General features: G+C 35.5%; 1 protein-coding gene across 8 annotated transcripts in view; it reads right to left on the bottom strand.

Moving 5' to 3' along the window:
* Positions 1–16,516, bottom strand: part of LOC130666350 (phosphatidylinositol-binding clathrin assembly protein LAP) — a 126,253-nt gene that overhangs the window by 57,963 nt on the left and 51,774 nt on the right. For 7 of the 8 annotated variants that reach the window (XM_057467235.1, XM_057467239.1, XM_057467237.1 and 4 more), the window contains 3 exons: positions 7,438–7,574; positions 3,598–3,766; positions 3,392–3,511 (listed from right to left, as the gene is read on the bottom strand). In XM_057467235.1, the coding sequence (XP_057323218.1) occupies positions 3,392–3,511; positions 3,598–3,766; positions 7,438–7,574 (426 nt within the window). The remainder of the gene's footprint in view (positions 1–3,391; positions 3,512–3,597; positions 3,767–7,437; positions 7,575–16,516) is intronic. The other variant, XM_057467240.1, reaches the window with a different exon arrangement.

The following is a 16,516-nucleotide window of genomic DNA, read 5'->3' as shown; positions in this document are numbered from 1 at the left end:
GTCAGAGATAGTTTGTAGGAAATAAAATTGTCTACAAAAAAGGTTCCATGACATTTTGTGATAAGTCTGATAGTTACACTAGGAAATTAAAAACATCTCGAAATTTACTACAAATTTGACTTCAAGCTTAAATCACTTTTGAACAGATAGATTTATCAAAAAATCATAAGAGTACTTTTTTGAAGAGCTTTAAATTTTCTACAAAATTACATCTTGGACTCATTCGTACAATACATTATTATGGAGATATAAAATTCCAAACTTAAAATTTTTTTCCCATGTTATTTAAATGGGAAATAGAAAATCGCAATCAGGGAATACTTAATATTAATTTTAAGGGCTTTAATTTTAACTGGCGTCTTGATTTATCCGACTCAAACTTTTAAGTGTATCCTTGATAAAAAAAAGTCGATTTTCTTGAATCAGCCTAATAAATATTTATATATATGTATATATCTCAGAAGAGGTTTTGGCGCCCTTTAGGGGGCGTCAGACCAAGCAAGTACCACCCTCCTCGCGGGTTCTGAGACTATTACTCCAACCGTTAGCGGTGCCCACTTGTTTTGCACCTTGTAACATGTGGCAACTCCGTGGTTGCAGGAAGCCAATAGGTACCGCTGCGCGGGTGAGACCTACCCTTTTGACTGTCTTAAACTTCTGAGGTACACAAGCCCGTACAGAATACTATTACAAGCTATAGTTAGCAAATGATAATCACTTGGGGATGACGGTAGAGGGCAATCTTTATTAATTGCCGTCCTACGATCCAAGTGGGATAATGTGGAAGAAACCCTTTTAGGGTAATGAGTTATGCTGCAACTCACCACTTATCTGCAGCCTGTAGACCAATACAGGGAATTGGTACCATGGGGGCCCCGTTCCAAGCCCCATTTCGGCCAGAGTCTCTTTATTTCCTGGGATGGAAGGAATGGGGGGCCGAGCGAGGTAGGACTCGTGGTGGCTGTAGTTAGATACCACACGCAATGGGGATTTTTGATTATACCCCCGGTAAATGTCCACTCTTGGTTTCGACTGGGAGTGTCGTCTGGGTGGAAGAGATGGGATTACGCAACGCGAGTATGCCCAAAAGGGCGAGGCCTCGGCTTCCGGTTGGCGGAAGCGGACTTAGGTCCACGTTACATTAATTATATATGTATATATAGGCATAAGTGGTCTAAGTGATCTAATATGGACACCCAAGACTAAGCAAATACCGCCCTTCTCGTGGGTTATGCCGTGATTACTCCAACCGTTAGCAGTGCCCTCATGTTTTGCACCTTGTAACAAGTGGCAACTCCGTGGTTGCAGGGAACCAACAGGTACCGCTGCGCGGGTGAGACCTACCCTTTTGACTGTCTTAAACTTCTAAGGTAAACTAGCCCGTACACAATACTATCACAAGCTATAGTTAGCAAATGATATTCACTTGGTGATGACGGTAGAGGGCAATCTTTATTAGTTGCCGTCCTACGATCCAAGTGGGATAACGTGGAAGAAACGCTTTTTAGGGTAATGAGTTATGCTGCAACTCACTACTTATCTGCAGCCTGTAGACCAATACAGGGAATTGGTACCATGGGGGCCCCATTCCAAGCCCCATTTCGGCTAGAGTCTCTTTATTTCCTGGAATGGAAGAAATGGGGGGCCAAGTGAGGTAGGATTCGTGGTGGCTGTGGTTAGATACCACACACAATGGGGATTTTTGATTATACCCCCGGTAAATGTCCACTCTTGGTTTCGGCCGAGAGTGTCGCTTAAGCGTAGAAGATGGGGATTTCACAGCGCGAGTATGCCCAAAAGGGCGAGGCCTCGGCTTCCGTGAAGGAAGTGGACTTAGGTTCCGTTACATTAATTAATTAATATATGTATATATAGGCGAGTGGGTAACCCCGCCATTTTATGCCTTAAAACATCATGGCGGCCACAAAAAAGCTCGCAGATTAGAGATCACTAGGTGATGAATGAGGGCAAGTGTTATAATGGCGTGTCTGAAGTCTTGGTGATTATATTCTTAAGTGGAGGTAACCCTTATGGGTTGGGGAAGAACTTGCCCCTCACCACTCCTATGCAAGCAGTTCACCAGAGCTGAATTCTGGTACCATGGGGGATCCATTCCAAGCCCCACTTCGATCAGAGTCTCTCTATTTCCTGAGATGGGAGGAGTGTATGGGTCCAAATGAGGTCGGTCTCGTGGTGGTTGTCGGTGAGGCACCCACATGCAATGCATGCCTAATGGGTAAGCTAATGTGGGCTTATGTTCATATTTCGCTTTTATAATATATGGTGGTGTTGATTATAAAAATAGGGACCACACGCAACGCGAGTATGCCCAAAAGGGCGAGGTATCGGCTTCCGTGGAGGAGGTGGACTTAGGTCCCGTTACATTAATTAATATATGTATATATAAATTTTTTTATGAATCGTATTTTTGAACCCTACTCAACCAATTATGATAGATTTTAACAAAATTTCTTGAAAAATTGACCATGAGGATAATACAATTGCTAGTTTTTTAAACAATCTACCTAAAAAAATAGTTCAATAGTGTATGGAAAACTAATTTTTATTATTTGTTTACTACATCTCTATCAGAGCCCTTGTGGGAGCTGTAATTATAATCATCGTCAACTACATTTACCGCAAGCATGAACGAGTAGAAATTGGTATTTGTTTTTTTCCAAAAATAAGATAACTTACATAGATATTTTCCTCTAATACCCCAAAAATGTTAAACAATTGCATAAGATACGTTATAATTTAACTTTTCTTGTTTTCTAATTAATTAGTTTGTTATTTTGACTTTTGAAACAAGTGATAGTTATAACAAGTCAACTACCAGAATAACCATAAATCAGGTTTATAATATATGAAAAAATAACAATTATCAATCAAAAAGTTGAATTTAAATATCATTATTTGCCATTTTTTAACAATTTTTGACATTTTTAATTATAAAAATTGTTGTAACTCATAAGCTATTAGTCGGAGCAATATAGGTCTAAGGACTTTTGTTAAAGAGGGTGAAACTTACTTTAAATATATGTTCATTTTGTTTTCCTAAGCTTAGCGGTTCGCCCTAAAAATTGAAAAAATCACGATTTTCTTCAAAAAATTTAGTTCGATAGCTACTACTGGTGAACCAGCATGAGCTACATAAAAAAAACCCAGGAGCAATTTTAAAGAACATAGAATTTTCTGCAAGATCTAACGATTCGTTTTTCGATATCGTGAAAAACGGCCCAGCATTAGAAATCGAATTTCTCAAATTAATATTCAAACAGTTATTTATCTCCATTGCAAAGAAACGTTTGCCTTTGGTACTCATTAGTTAGTTAATTATAAAAGCTATTTTATACGAAGCTTAATAATAAATAATTATTATTATCTGCACCTGTGTAGTAGAAGCTAACGCAGAGCTGAATAAATCCACGATGGCCTCGTTACCACTTTCAGTTGGTGAGCTAAGGAAAGGATTCGTATTCGGAACTCCAGATGGTGATTGTATTTTGGCCTGAAAAACACGAAAAAAATATTCTGTTTATGTGCGTTTTGCATTTAAAATTAATATACGTAGATAAGAAAAGTATCATTTCTTACTTTATACTGATTCATGACTGCTTCTTCCTCAGCAAGAGCTTGTTGCCTTAGAACTTCATCGATTTGACCGCTTCCAGGTTGATCAAGATTGGCGTTATTGGCTGCAGTCCCAAACGCTGTACTGGTGGAAGATAGTGCAGAGACTCCTGACTTTACATTCGTTCTGTTGCTGTTTGAGTAGTGGGAGGATGCGATAGTATTTTTATGAAATGATAGGAATGTACAGAGGAAATCGATTGAAAGTTGATTTGTATGGCAAACGGATTATTAAGGAACGTTGAGAAATGAAAATGGAGGAAAAAAATAAACAGAAAACAAAAAATTGTGTCATACATATAGTATTTGCTGTGGTTTTTGATTGTATGTTTCAAAATAAAATGTTGAAATATGTGTACCGCAATATTCGCAATTTGAAAAGATGAAAAAATAATGTCTATGATCACACTGAATCAATTCATGTAAAAGCATGTTTAAATTATCGACGTTACCAAAATAACGATTACACATAAAGAACTTCTGAGCAAGCTCTGTTCTATGAAAAAAAATTTCAAGAAAATCATTATTGGAAATATCATGAATGCTTAATAATACATTAACTTTTAGTAATCAAGTAGTAGTTTGGATTAATTCAATTCTTAAATGAAATCAGACAAAATTTATAATCCTAGGCATCGAAAGTAAAAATTGTAAGCAAAAAATATTTTGTTTAATGGAGACTTAAAATTGTTCCAGGGGTGTTAAAAACTGTTCTATGGTAGGTTAACTTTCAATAGTTCAAAGACTTTTCATAATTGATGAAGTATGGTTCGATTTTTTATTTACTTATGAGAGATTAGCATAATACTATTAATCGTTAGCTATTGCTAAAGTCATAACTAAAAAAGGTTAAAAGAGCCGTTTTCCTGAAATTTATCATTCATTCAAGAACGTTATAAGTTGTACTGAAGATTTTTATTCGAAATTTGTTTTACATACTCTTGAAATATTCCTAAATAAATGATGAAAAACTCAGATCTATCTTTTCACTGGCCGTGAAAACAAGATTCCTAAAAAATGCTTAAAAAGCAGACGGTCACACGGGGAAACTCCCTAAAGTAATGCATTTTTTGCAACTCAAACGACGATGTAATAATAAGACCTTCAGTGTCAAGATTTGAAATAAACATTAGTTACGAAAATTAACCCGTCAGCACTCACGTTATGAGCATTTTGCTAACGCTCGATTTAAAACCATGATAACTTTTTTTTTCAAATGGAAAGGGTATTGAATTATTTTTGTAGCAATAATTAAAGGCATCAAATCAATATGGTAGTTGAAACCATAAATTCATAATAGTGGTCTCTACAGTTATATAATTATGATAATTTAATCTTATTAGGGTTTCTGAATATCAAAATATATTGGTAGTAATTATTTGCTCCTGGTTATGCTGAATCAAAAATAATTATATTTGCTAATTAATAGTTAGCTCAAGAATCCCTTTTTATCACGGTTAACAATATCATATTAATCAATCAAATTGCAGTCGATAGTGGGAGTCATTCAACTATTGCTTACTAGTTCGGAAAACCATTTTATTCTTTAGTGAACAATTGAAAAAGAAAAAAGAAAAAAACGTCTAATTCAGTTTATCTTTCGTGAATAAGCATTTAAAAAGAAAATAACGTAATTTCTTGAAAATTAACATTAGATGGCTCATCGAAAAGAAATTAAAAACATTTATAGAGGCCAGTCTTAACCAGTATTAGAAAATAAAAAAATTTCAAAAAAATCGGAGATGCAAATGCAAACTGATGGTTGATTTGGAGTGGAATGCCTCATATATCTAACTAATTCCTTCAGGAATGTGCCGTTGGACTATGTGAACCCCTGTGTTTCATCTTCAACAAGTCACTAAGCTGGGGTGTTTTCCCAAATCTGTGGAAAAAGGCTTATGTTGTCCCTATACACAAATCCGATGCTAGAAATAAAGTCACCAACTATAGACAAGTTTGCATTCAATCGGCACTGCCCAAATTTTTTGAAAAATGATCCTTGGTAACATTGAGATCTGGTTTAAAGGCATGATGATAAATCAGCAGCATGGCTTTATGAAGGCCCGATCTACAACAACAAATCTAATGACTTATGCAGAGTACATATTGTGGCATTTATCTGATGAGTGGGAAGTCCATTCCATACATACAAACTTTAGTAAAGCCTTCGATATGGTGAACCACGAAGTGTTGTTGGTTAAACTGGAAAAATGCGGAATGTCGGGGTGTATACTGGACTGGTTTGCGTCATATTTAAGAGGGAGAAGTCTGCGGGTCAAAATAAATGTTTATATTTCCAAGAAGTGTTGAGGTTAGCTCTTGGTTGCCTCAAGGGTCACATCTAGATCCCGTCCATTTCTGTATATTTGTCAATGGTATTGGAAATGCTCAATCATCCGAATATACGCTGTTCACTGACGATTCAAAAATCTTCAGATGCATTAAGGATAGAGGTGACATGCTTACATCGCAGCATGACATCAACAAATGATGTAACTAGTGTGAACTAAATAGATTGAGTGATCAGAGCGTCAGAGATCAGTGATAACCAATACTACATTGGTAACAATGTGATCTCACAGATAGATGAAATCAGAAATTTGGGAGTTTACCTTTATACAAAACTAGCTTTCAACAAGCACGTGGACAATGCTACACTCAAGGCAAATAAGGTCCTGGGATATATTCTAAAGTCTAATAATGATTTTAGTATGGACAGGACCCTGATTAAATTATTTACTACACTAGTAAGACCGGTTATGAAATATGAGTGCATCATTTGGGATCCGATTCACAAATACCAGATTGACAAGCTTAAAGCAGTGCAGGCCAAATTTATTAGGCACAACAGATACCGACTCAGACAAAGAGGAATTATCATAGATCGAGGACAGGGTTATAATTATATGGGCTGTAAGGAGCTGGTTGACAGAAAAAAGTATCTGACGCTCTGTTATGGGGCAAGTATTATAAATGGTCACTTAGATGTGCCGGAAGTATTAGGTCGATTGAATTTTGTGATACCAGCTGTAAACCTAAAATCAACAAGAACGTTAAAATTGCCTATTGATCGCACTAACTACGCGACGAGAGCTCCTATATATCGTATTTCGAAAGCGGTGAATGAGTTTGCTTCACAAATTGAAATGTTCGATGTATCGAGAAAGTACATAAAAAAATGTGCAAGAAACGCAATTCTGAAGTGACCTGAATGGTTGTTCACAGTGTAATTTCTGTTGCTAAATTTTTATTTGTATTTGTCATTTAAATGAAAGATTCCTTTTTTTGTCATTTTTTCTGTTTCAATTTATATATAGATCTTGTATAGATTGTGATGGATGTCTGTGCAATAAATTAAAATAAGCTAATCTAATATTATAGTCTTATGTTCTAAATCACACCCACGTGTGAAACTTGTATAATTCCTGAGTGGCGTTAAATAAATAAATAAATAAACATAATTCGATGTGACCTGATTAATTAATATATTGTCATGCATCAATATATGTCTTAAGTCAAACTATTAAGATCAATAATGATTTCCTTGAAACTCGTTGAATAATAAATTTACTTGATCCGGAAAACATTCACAAATACAAAATTGTCTCTCGATGTAGAGTATGACAATATGTCTCGTCAATTTGGTAAAATCTGTCGAAATAATAAACCAGGAACTTTCTTCCAATGAGAATCATTTGAGAATAAGGTGCATTAAAAAATGTGTTTTTACGATAGTTAAATCAAAATTCTGCTAAAGCTGTCCAACAGATTTGAAAAAACATGTAAAAATATATAGCTACTTACTTCGCGGACTGTGTAGGTGTGCTTGCAGCGGAACCTTTTTTTCCTTCCAGCGATGCGAGATGTTGCTCTAGAGCATCTAATAGACTGCTTGGAGCTTTTGTAAGATCAGGAATGTCCCCTTTATCAATTCCAACATTCTATTCAACAAAAATAATAATCGTATGTATAAACATCTATGTTCTACTCATAAATTTTGAGGAAACAATAAAGGTTACGATCAATTTAATGACATTTCGTAGGCCACCCAAATATGTATCTATATACATATGAAAGCGAAACACCTCGCATACGACACAGATAACCACTAAGAATCGATTTTATGAAACTGCTATTCAAAATAGAGTTTTAACTTAGTTACTATAGGTCACCAACATTTGATCTAAGGCAATGGTTGTTATAGCAACGGTTGGTGGTTAGCAACGTTTGATATACCAACAGCTTGCCATTAGTAATAACGGCTAATATGGCAATGATTAGTTTTTAGCGACAGTTTTATGGCAATGGCTGCTCCTTCGTAACGATCGATATGGGTAACGGTAAATTCTTATTAACTCATACCACGATATTTGAAACTGATAGGAATTCGATTTTCGAAAATCGAACTGAAACTCATAACTTCTGAATTTTTGGAAATTTTTAATTTTCTTAGCGGGAAGTTAAAAATCGATCGTTTGAATACTTCGAGCGTGTCAGGTTATGACAAGGTGAGTTAATTACATGCAGCAAAGTGTGCATTTCAATAATCTGACGACTTGCATGTGACATAAGGAAATAGGAGAGTCATAAAGTTCCGGAAAAAAAACGTCACCTGAACATTCTCGAACGCAGCTATTTTTTTTTTATTTTGAAGGAAATCAATCAAGGATTACGGGGATAATATTATCTGCCGAATTCCCTCAGCCGAAGTAGTTAAAATTATAAATAAAGTGTGGTGCATGCAGCTGCTGAGAACTATGTACACGGAAAAAAAATTCTAGTTAAATTTACAATGCTAACATCGTAATTTGTCCTATTAACTATTGTATTGGTGGACTAGACTTTTCACATCGTAATTTTTACGATGTAGGGTTGGAAATTTCATTTAAGAAATAATACTTCAGACAAACAATACGAAGTCTTAAGCTCTTTAATATAAATTACGATGTAACATCGTAAAATTTGAAGAGAAATTTTAGATAAAAGATTAAAATAATAATCGTTCGGCAGTTGGATTCGAACCCGAGTCCTTTCGAGTGCGAAGTGTCCGACGCCTTGGACCACTCGGCCACTGAAGGGCCTACACTATATGTTGTTTTTAAGATCCATATAAACGACTTGCGGAGGACCCAGTTACTATTTAAAAAGTACGATGTAACATCGTACTTTTTATAGCTTCCATCGTATTATAACAGAGGCAGCACTGTAATATTTATTTTGTTAAAAAGTAAATAGAAATATTAAATGTACGAATAAATATAGTTTTTAAAGTGTAATTTTTATTTATTTTTTTTTACGATGTTAAATTGTAATTTTTGCAGTAATTTTTAATCCTAAAAGTCTTTGTTAAAATTACGATGTTAAATAGTAAAAAATATAACCCACATAATAAATTTTGAAATAAAACATTTAAAAATTGACATTAATAAAAGTCTAGTCCGAGATTCTGATGTTAACATCGTAAATTTTGGTAGAATTTTTTTTCCGTGTATACTCCACGCCTCTCTTCCCTTCTTACTCTTTCTCTACCTCTCACTCTCTCACATCATCGCCATAATGGCATCACAACTGATTCCAACAGCGTATTCGTGACATATATAGTCCCATATATGTGTGTAAACACATATATTTTTCTGCTTAACAGCATTATTTAAATTATTTAAAAATGCTACTGTACGATGGACGGTATGGCTCAATGGATGTGGATAAATTGAACGGAATATTGCATAGGCTCGGACTGCTCAACTGGAAGAGCACTCGGCGCGTAACCAGCATGGTCTGAATTCGATTCCCAGTTCAGACTATCCATATTTTTCTCAATTTATTTATAGACTTTTCATTGAGAAGGTTTCTTCCGTATTCTACCCAATCCTCCCCTATCCTTTCTCTCTTTTCCCATAATATGGAATAGTATACACTTACGCAAAAAATTAAAGAAACAGAAAAATTTTATAAATTTTGTAGTGATTTTTGGAAGGCTGTAACTTGGTGAAAAATAATCGTATCGAGATTTAAAAAATTAAAAAACGATTATTTTTCACCAAGCTACAGTCTTCCAAAAATCACTAAAAAATTTATAAAATTTTTCTGTTCCTTTAATTTTTTGCGTAAGTGTATTACGGTCCTAAGGAAGAAAGTAGGACATTTCGATCCACGTAGATCCTTTAGGGTTTACTTAACATCCCTTCTGAATTTCTGACGCGCTCAAATAATTTTTTTCCTCCATTTTTAACTCCTTCGTACGGCTACCCCACAATGCAAACTCGCAGATCAATATTCCTCCAGTATCAGAAACACGTGAAGGGCATACACTATAAGGTGGTCGTTGAAATTAAATTTTCTCAGACGCCCTAGAAGATGCTCCTTTTTAGTGGAAAAATACGTGCAGAATTCGGTTTTTTCTGTGCAAGTAAAAAGAACACCTGCCGCAGAACGATAAAAGTTCATTTTTCGATACCATCGCGTTTTGTTTTAAATATCTCATGAAATATGCAGATTAAAGCAATAAACCGTAGATACAATTTGGTAAGAACTTAAAATCTTGACAAAAAAGGTCATGCTCATTTTTTTCATTAATTGTGTATTTATGAAGATATTTAAAAAAAACTTTTTTAGATATTATTCAGTGAGCATTTTAAAGATTACGAATGTTGAAGATAACATTTTTCTGTGTATATTGAAACTTTAACAAGCATTATTGATCGATATAATACGAGTTACGAAGTTGGCTATATTTATTAAAAAAAACGTCATCCTTAATATTCGTAATTCTGAAAATGCTCAATTGATATGAAAGGAATATGCATGCCAAATTTTTAGTTGATACGACATATAGTTTCGGAAATCTTGGTTGCTATCGTAACGGTTGCTATGTTAACAATTGCTATGGCAACGGTCACTATGGAAATGGTTGCTATGGCAGCGGTTGTTGCATCTGGTAGTATCCAATAAGAAGAGAGGATTCGGTAAATTGCTAAAAAGTAAACTTTGAGTAGGAGTTTCACAAAATCCGTTGTTAGTGAGCGTCTACGTTGCGGAAGAAATATACATGCCGAATTCTCAGTTAATAGGACCTATAGTTTCGGAGATCTCGTGATGAGTCAGTGAGTCAGTGGTATTTCGCTTCTGTATATATTAGGGTGATTCGTTTGGAACGACTATTTTTTTTTTTTCACTCCCACTTGAAAACATTGTTATAGACATTGAAAAAAAATTTCCCTGCAAGTTTCAGCCCTTAATTTTAATTTTAAGTACTTTATATTTGAATTTGAAGTTTTCCCATTTAAAATACATAGGAAAGTTGGGATTTTTTTTTAATTGTCTATAACTCAGCCGCATTTCAAGTTATCGGGTCGCCGTTTGCAGCATTTTTTAGGCAATTTGATACTCTTCGAAAGCCTCCTTAATAGTTTTACTCGGACTCTAATTGTTTTTTCTGTATTTGTACTGAACATAATTTTTTTAACAATAATTTGGTTTTTTAGTTGATATTAACTAAATAACGAAATTTACAGAAAAAGTGCTGATAATGAATTTTTAGGAAATTTTATTCGCTACAAAAAAGGTCCTTTTAGTTAAGTGGCTCAAGTTCTTCGTTCACGTGATATAGGGATTTTAGTAATTTTGTAAATAAAATATTTGTCAAAAAATTCTATCAAATGATATTTCATTTCAATTTTAAATCAGTCAATAATTTTCCTTTCATTAATTTAATCCAGTCATTAAAATCAGAAGAGGTCAAATTAATGAACTTCGGAAAAATTTTTGAAAAATATTTTATTTACAAAATTACTAAAATCCCTATATCACGTGAACGAAGAACTTGAGCCACTTAACTAAAAGGACCTTTTTTGTAGCGAATAAAATTTCCTAAAAATTCGTTATCTGCACTTTTTCTGTAAATTTCGTTATTTAGTTAATATCAACTAAAAACCCAAATTATTATTAAAAAAATTATGTTCAGTACCAATACAGAAAAAACAATTAGAGTCCAAGTAAAACTATTACGGAGACTTTTGAAGAGTATCAAATTGTCGAAAAAATGCCGCAAACGGCGGCCCGACAACTTAAAATGCGGCTGAGTTATAGAGAATTAAGAAAAAAATCCCAACTTTCCTATGTATTTTAAATGGGAAAACTTCAAAATCAAATATAAAGTACTTAAAACTAAAATTGAGGGCTGAAACTTGCAGGGAATTTTTAACTTTCCGCTAAAAAATCGACGATTTTCGAAAAATTGGGAAGTTATTGTTTTCACCCCGATTTTCGAAAGTCGAGTTTTCATCAGATGTCGACGTTTTGAGGTCCTAGGAAGCTATTCAGACTATTTTCAGAATGATATCCGAGTGTGTGTGTGTGTGTGTGTGTGTGTGTGTGTGTGTGTGTGTGTGTGTGTGTGTGTGTGTGTGTGTGTGTGTGTGTGTGTGTGTGTGTGAGTGTGTGTGTGTGTGTGTAACTAATGGATCGATTTAGATGGTTGAGGTGGCAATCGAAAGAGCTTATTGGCCCTCAACTTTCCTAAAAATTTTAGATCATTTGATCAAGCAAACTCGAAAATATTGGAGAATTACGAAAAAAAAAAATTTTTTTTTCAGTTTTTTAATGATTTCTCAGAAACGACTTGAACGATCGACTTTAAAATCTAATCAGATCTAGAACTTTATAAGCCGCGTCGAATGCCACCTCAACAATCTCAATCGGTTGATTTGTTCGAGAGATATCGTTGGCGAAAGAAATGATAAAAAACGGTTTTTTTCGATTATCTTTGAAGTGACTCATCCGATCAATTTCAAAATTTAATCAGCTCTAGAATTCAAGAAGACGCACCGATTGCCACCTCAAATGTCAAAATCGGTTGATTAGTTTAAAAGATATCGGCGCTGAAAAGTTAAAAATATAACATTTTATGTTATTTTTTCCAGATAAATCAAAATATAATGTGATAAAATGTGTCTGAAATCATACCAACTCTTTCTCTTTATAGTCTCTTCCGATCATCAGATAATGTCACATAACTTGTTCCTTAGTTTTAAACATATTGTCAGCAAAAAATTGAAAAACCCAGTCTTTAATGATTTTCTCAGATATTCCATATATTATTGCTCTGACCTAAGTCAAAACTCATTCAAATCTTGATTTTGATCACTGACATTAATTTCTGCCTCAACACATTTATTTCAGAGAACATAATCGATAATAAAAATTTAAAAGCCGCTTCTTCATTAATGATTTTCGATTCTTAACTTTTCAAACTCTAGCATAAAACGTAACTTGTTAGAGCTTGAAAAGCTCATAAAAAAATGATTCCATCTGATAGCATTTTCGAGCTCGAAGAGCTCACAGTGATTTACAGTGATTCACAATGATGTTTTCAAGCTCCTTGAGCTCCAAACAGCGGGAAGTTTTGGGGCTGGCCCGCAGGGTCAACCGACGCCCAGATTTTTTTTTCAATATCTATAACAATATTTTTAAGTGGGAGTGAAAAAAAAAATCGTTCAAAACGAATCACCCTAGTATATATAGATAGATGTATGGTCACTGGTTTGACAATTACCAAGATATAATCAGATTCAATTATATAGTCAGTCTCCCCGACCAGTGATAAAGACTAGGCCCAGGCTAAGCTCTTGGGGTTGACGTAGTGATCGCGGAGGAGCGATTGGGATATCGCCGCCCCTTCATGTTGGAGTCCGGAGTTAGCTAGGGTACGTTTATGGTTATTTAGAGATGGCAGGCCTTGTTTGTGATGCTCGTGGAAGCCAAGAATCTGCTAACCAGACACCTGGGGGAGTCACACTACGGGAAGGCCCATGAGTCCACGGCTTGTATGTGGTGGGAGTACGAATAGATGGAGTAGTGAGAGGGACTGAGAAGGAGTAGAGCGTGCGAGTGAGTGGAGTGGGAGATTGGAGTAAATACCAGTGAGTGAGTGAATTGAGTTTTGGAGCTGCTCAAGTCGAGTTTAGAGTTTTGGAGCATGTGGTTGCGAGTCAGAGAGCCGCGGAGGTAGGTCTCGACCGCAACCCTTGACTGGGTCGATATAGAGCCTATGGCTGTAGGCAGTGTGCTATGGGAGCCGATTTTCGTGATGTTGGTCGTTCCGGAAGTGGGGCTCCACAAATTATCGCATTATTTATTCATTTTTTAAATTTATCTGAGAAAATGTATCGAGTATTGAAAATTCGTCATCATTGAGAGGTTCCCGAAGTATACTCAGGTGTTCATTTGGCTGATGGACTGGGACTAGACCGCGGGCTTTTTCGGGCTCTCAGTGTCTCTCCCACGTTATATTTACGATATTTCGTTTGGTTTCTTTTGTTTATTTTATTTTACTTCTAATTTAATGAATCGGCTTTTTCCACGAAATAAGAACCGCGACCCTCTCTCCACAACCTAGCATACTAAGCGCACGAGGACATGCCGCTACCACCGTCCATGTCTCTCATCTCCTAAAGATTTAGATTTGAGGCTTTAAATTTACGTGTACGTATAAACCTGTTGCCAATCCCGAGGAAACAAAAGTCGGCTGGCGCCCGTCAGGATCCGGAGGAAATGAGAGAGGTGACTGGTGGGCGGAGTGTAACGTGACCTGATTTTGTTTCAAGTCCCGATTTTGTCTCATTCGAATGGTTGAGTAATTCTATCCTCTTCTAAAAAGTTGATGACCGGATGTCGTATCGTTTTACGTCACTTCTGTGACTATTTTATTTGGTTGTCGATTGGTCGATTGAGATACTGGCGGGATTTTTTAAAGAATGAAGGCGAGCGAAGCGAGCATGTTGTGTCTAGTTAAGTAAAATTTACATGTATTTTAGTTGAGTCTGATGGATTATTAAAAATGTAAGTTACAATTTATATACATATATATTTTTTATTCAAACTTTAAATCATAAAAATTTGTATTTATTAACATCAATATATATTTTCTTAAAATCATTAGTTAATGTTAGCAAAATTTAAAACTCGAGATTGAAAAATAACACCGGCCCACAAAAAAAAGTGGTCTGTACTTTTGACCAGACCTACCTATCTTCATGAATTTTGACGCGCTGAATCCGAGTCTGAAGTCAGTTTTGCCCGTACACCCTCTAAATTTTGAGTAAATTGCAAAAAACCATAAAAATCGCCAAAAATTAGCAGTTTTGGTAAGAAAAAAATTTATAGGACTATAGACCAAGTATGATTTTTATGTATTTTGGTCCACTGAATCCAAATCTAAAGTTTATTCATCCATAAGCCATTTAAAGTTTAAGTAAATTGCAAAAAAACCCCTGAAAATTGCGAAAAATAGCAAAAAATTAAAGGTTAGAAGCTTGTGTCTGTAACCGGGGCACCTCCACGTGGTGGTAATGCGCGTTTTCATCCCCCGACAAAACAATCCCGACAAAATATCCCCGACGATATATCCTACTGACAAAATATCCCCCGACAAAATATCTCCGAACATAATATCTGCGACAAAATATCTTTCGATATAATTTTCACAATTTTCCTGAAAAACTAACACTCTAAATAGGTAGTTATCATTTATTTAAAAATTATCACAATTTCCCGGAACAACGAGCACCCAAAATAGTTGTGAACAGTACAAATAAAACATTTAAATAAAAAAAAGAAATTTTGCTGATAGGATATTTTGTCGGGGATATTATGTCCGAAGATATTTTGTCGGGTGATCTATTGTCGGGGGATATTTTGTCCGTAGGATATTTTGTCGAGGATATTTTGTCGGGGGATGAAAACGCGCGGAATCCCACGTGGCGACGTTGGGCAACAGAACCATCTGGCAGAATCCCTGGGTTAACGGCGTGTGTGCCGTCATGGCAGGCACAAGCAATATGTGTTTTACGATGCAGGGACTCGGAATCTCAGTATCGACGTCTGGTCAGAGTGAGAAAGCAGGCTCGCAGACATCGTCATCCAGTGACTGCAGCTCTTCATTAGTGGGTGATTGGGCTTTTGAAGGGTACAATATTACAAGAAGTGTCTCTCACATATGTAACAAAAGTTCTGATTGGTTTTGTTGCATATGTGGAGAGTTTGAAGTGGCAAAGTACCGTAGACCTTTTTTAAACAAATTGAAAAAGGTTTATGAAGATTGCTTTGGTATTCAAATTACCAACTGGAACGCAACCGGAGTACCACATACCTTTTGTGGTCGGTGTCACGCTGAAACCTTCGACCAACTAGAATCAAATGACCTTGTGCGAGATACAGGGCTATCCAAAGTAGGATCTGAACATTTAGCGGCTGTATTAAAGAAGAAAAATTTATTCGCTAAAGAAACATCAGTTTATTTTAATCGCAATAGGGAGAAAGAGTTCCAAAAATTTTTCAACGACGATAGCGAAAATTCATTGGTTTACTGTACAGATGTGAAAGGTTTGGTTGATGAATTGAAACCGAACACATACAAAGACGATGAATGGGAGCTTTTTATTGATTCGTCAAAGAGAAGTCTCAAAGCTGTTCTTCTTCATAACGGAAAGACGTATGCACCGATTCCAATAGCCCACTCGACCAAACTTAAAGAAACTTAGGAAAATTTACAGATTGTATTAAATAAAATAAAGTATTCGGAGCGTCTATGAAAAATTTGTGGTGATTGGAAAATTGCAACACTTCTGTTAGGTTAACAATCAGGGTTTACAAAATATCCCTGCTTTTTATGTTTGTGGGATAGTCGATTTCGGAAAAATTACTATGTGAAAAAAGAATGGCCAACAAGAGCAAACCTGGATCCTGGTTCTCACAATGTGATACGAACACCGTTAATCGATTCGTCTAAATACCTACTACCACCACTTCATATTAAGCTAGGTCTTATGAAGCAGTTTGTCAAAGCTCTGGAAAAAGATGGAAATTGTTTTAGATATTTGGGAGG

This window comes from Microplitis mediator, chromosome 4, assembly GCF_029852145.1.
Source record: "Microplitis mediator isolate UGA2020A chromosome 4, iyMicMedi2.1, whole genome shotgun sequence".
Taxonomy (NCBI): domain Eukaryota; kingdom Metazoa; phylum Arthropoda; class Insecta; order Hymenoptera; family Braconidae; genus Microplitis; species Microplitis mediator.
Note: the sequence above shows the minus strand (reverse complement) of the source record. Positions and strands in the feature narration are given on the sequence as shown.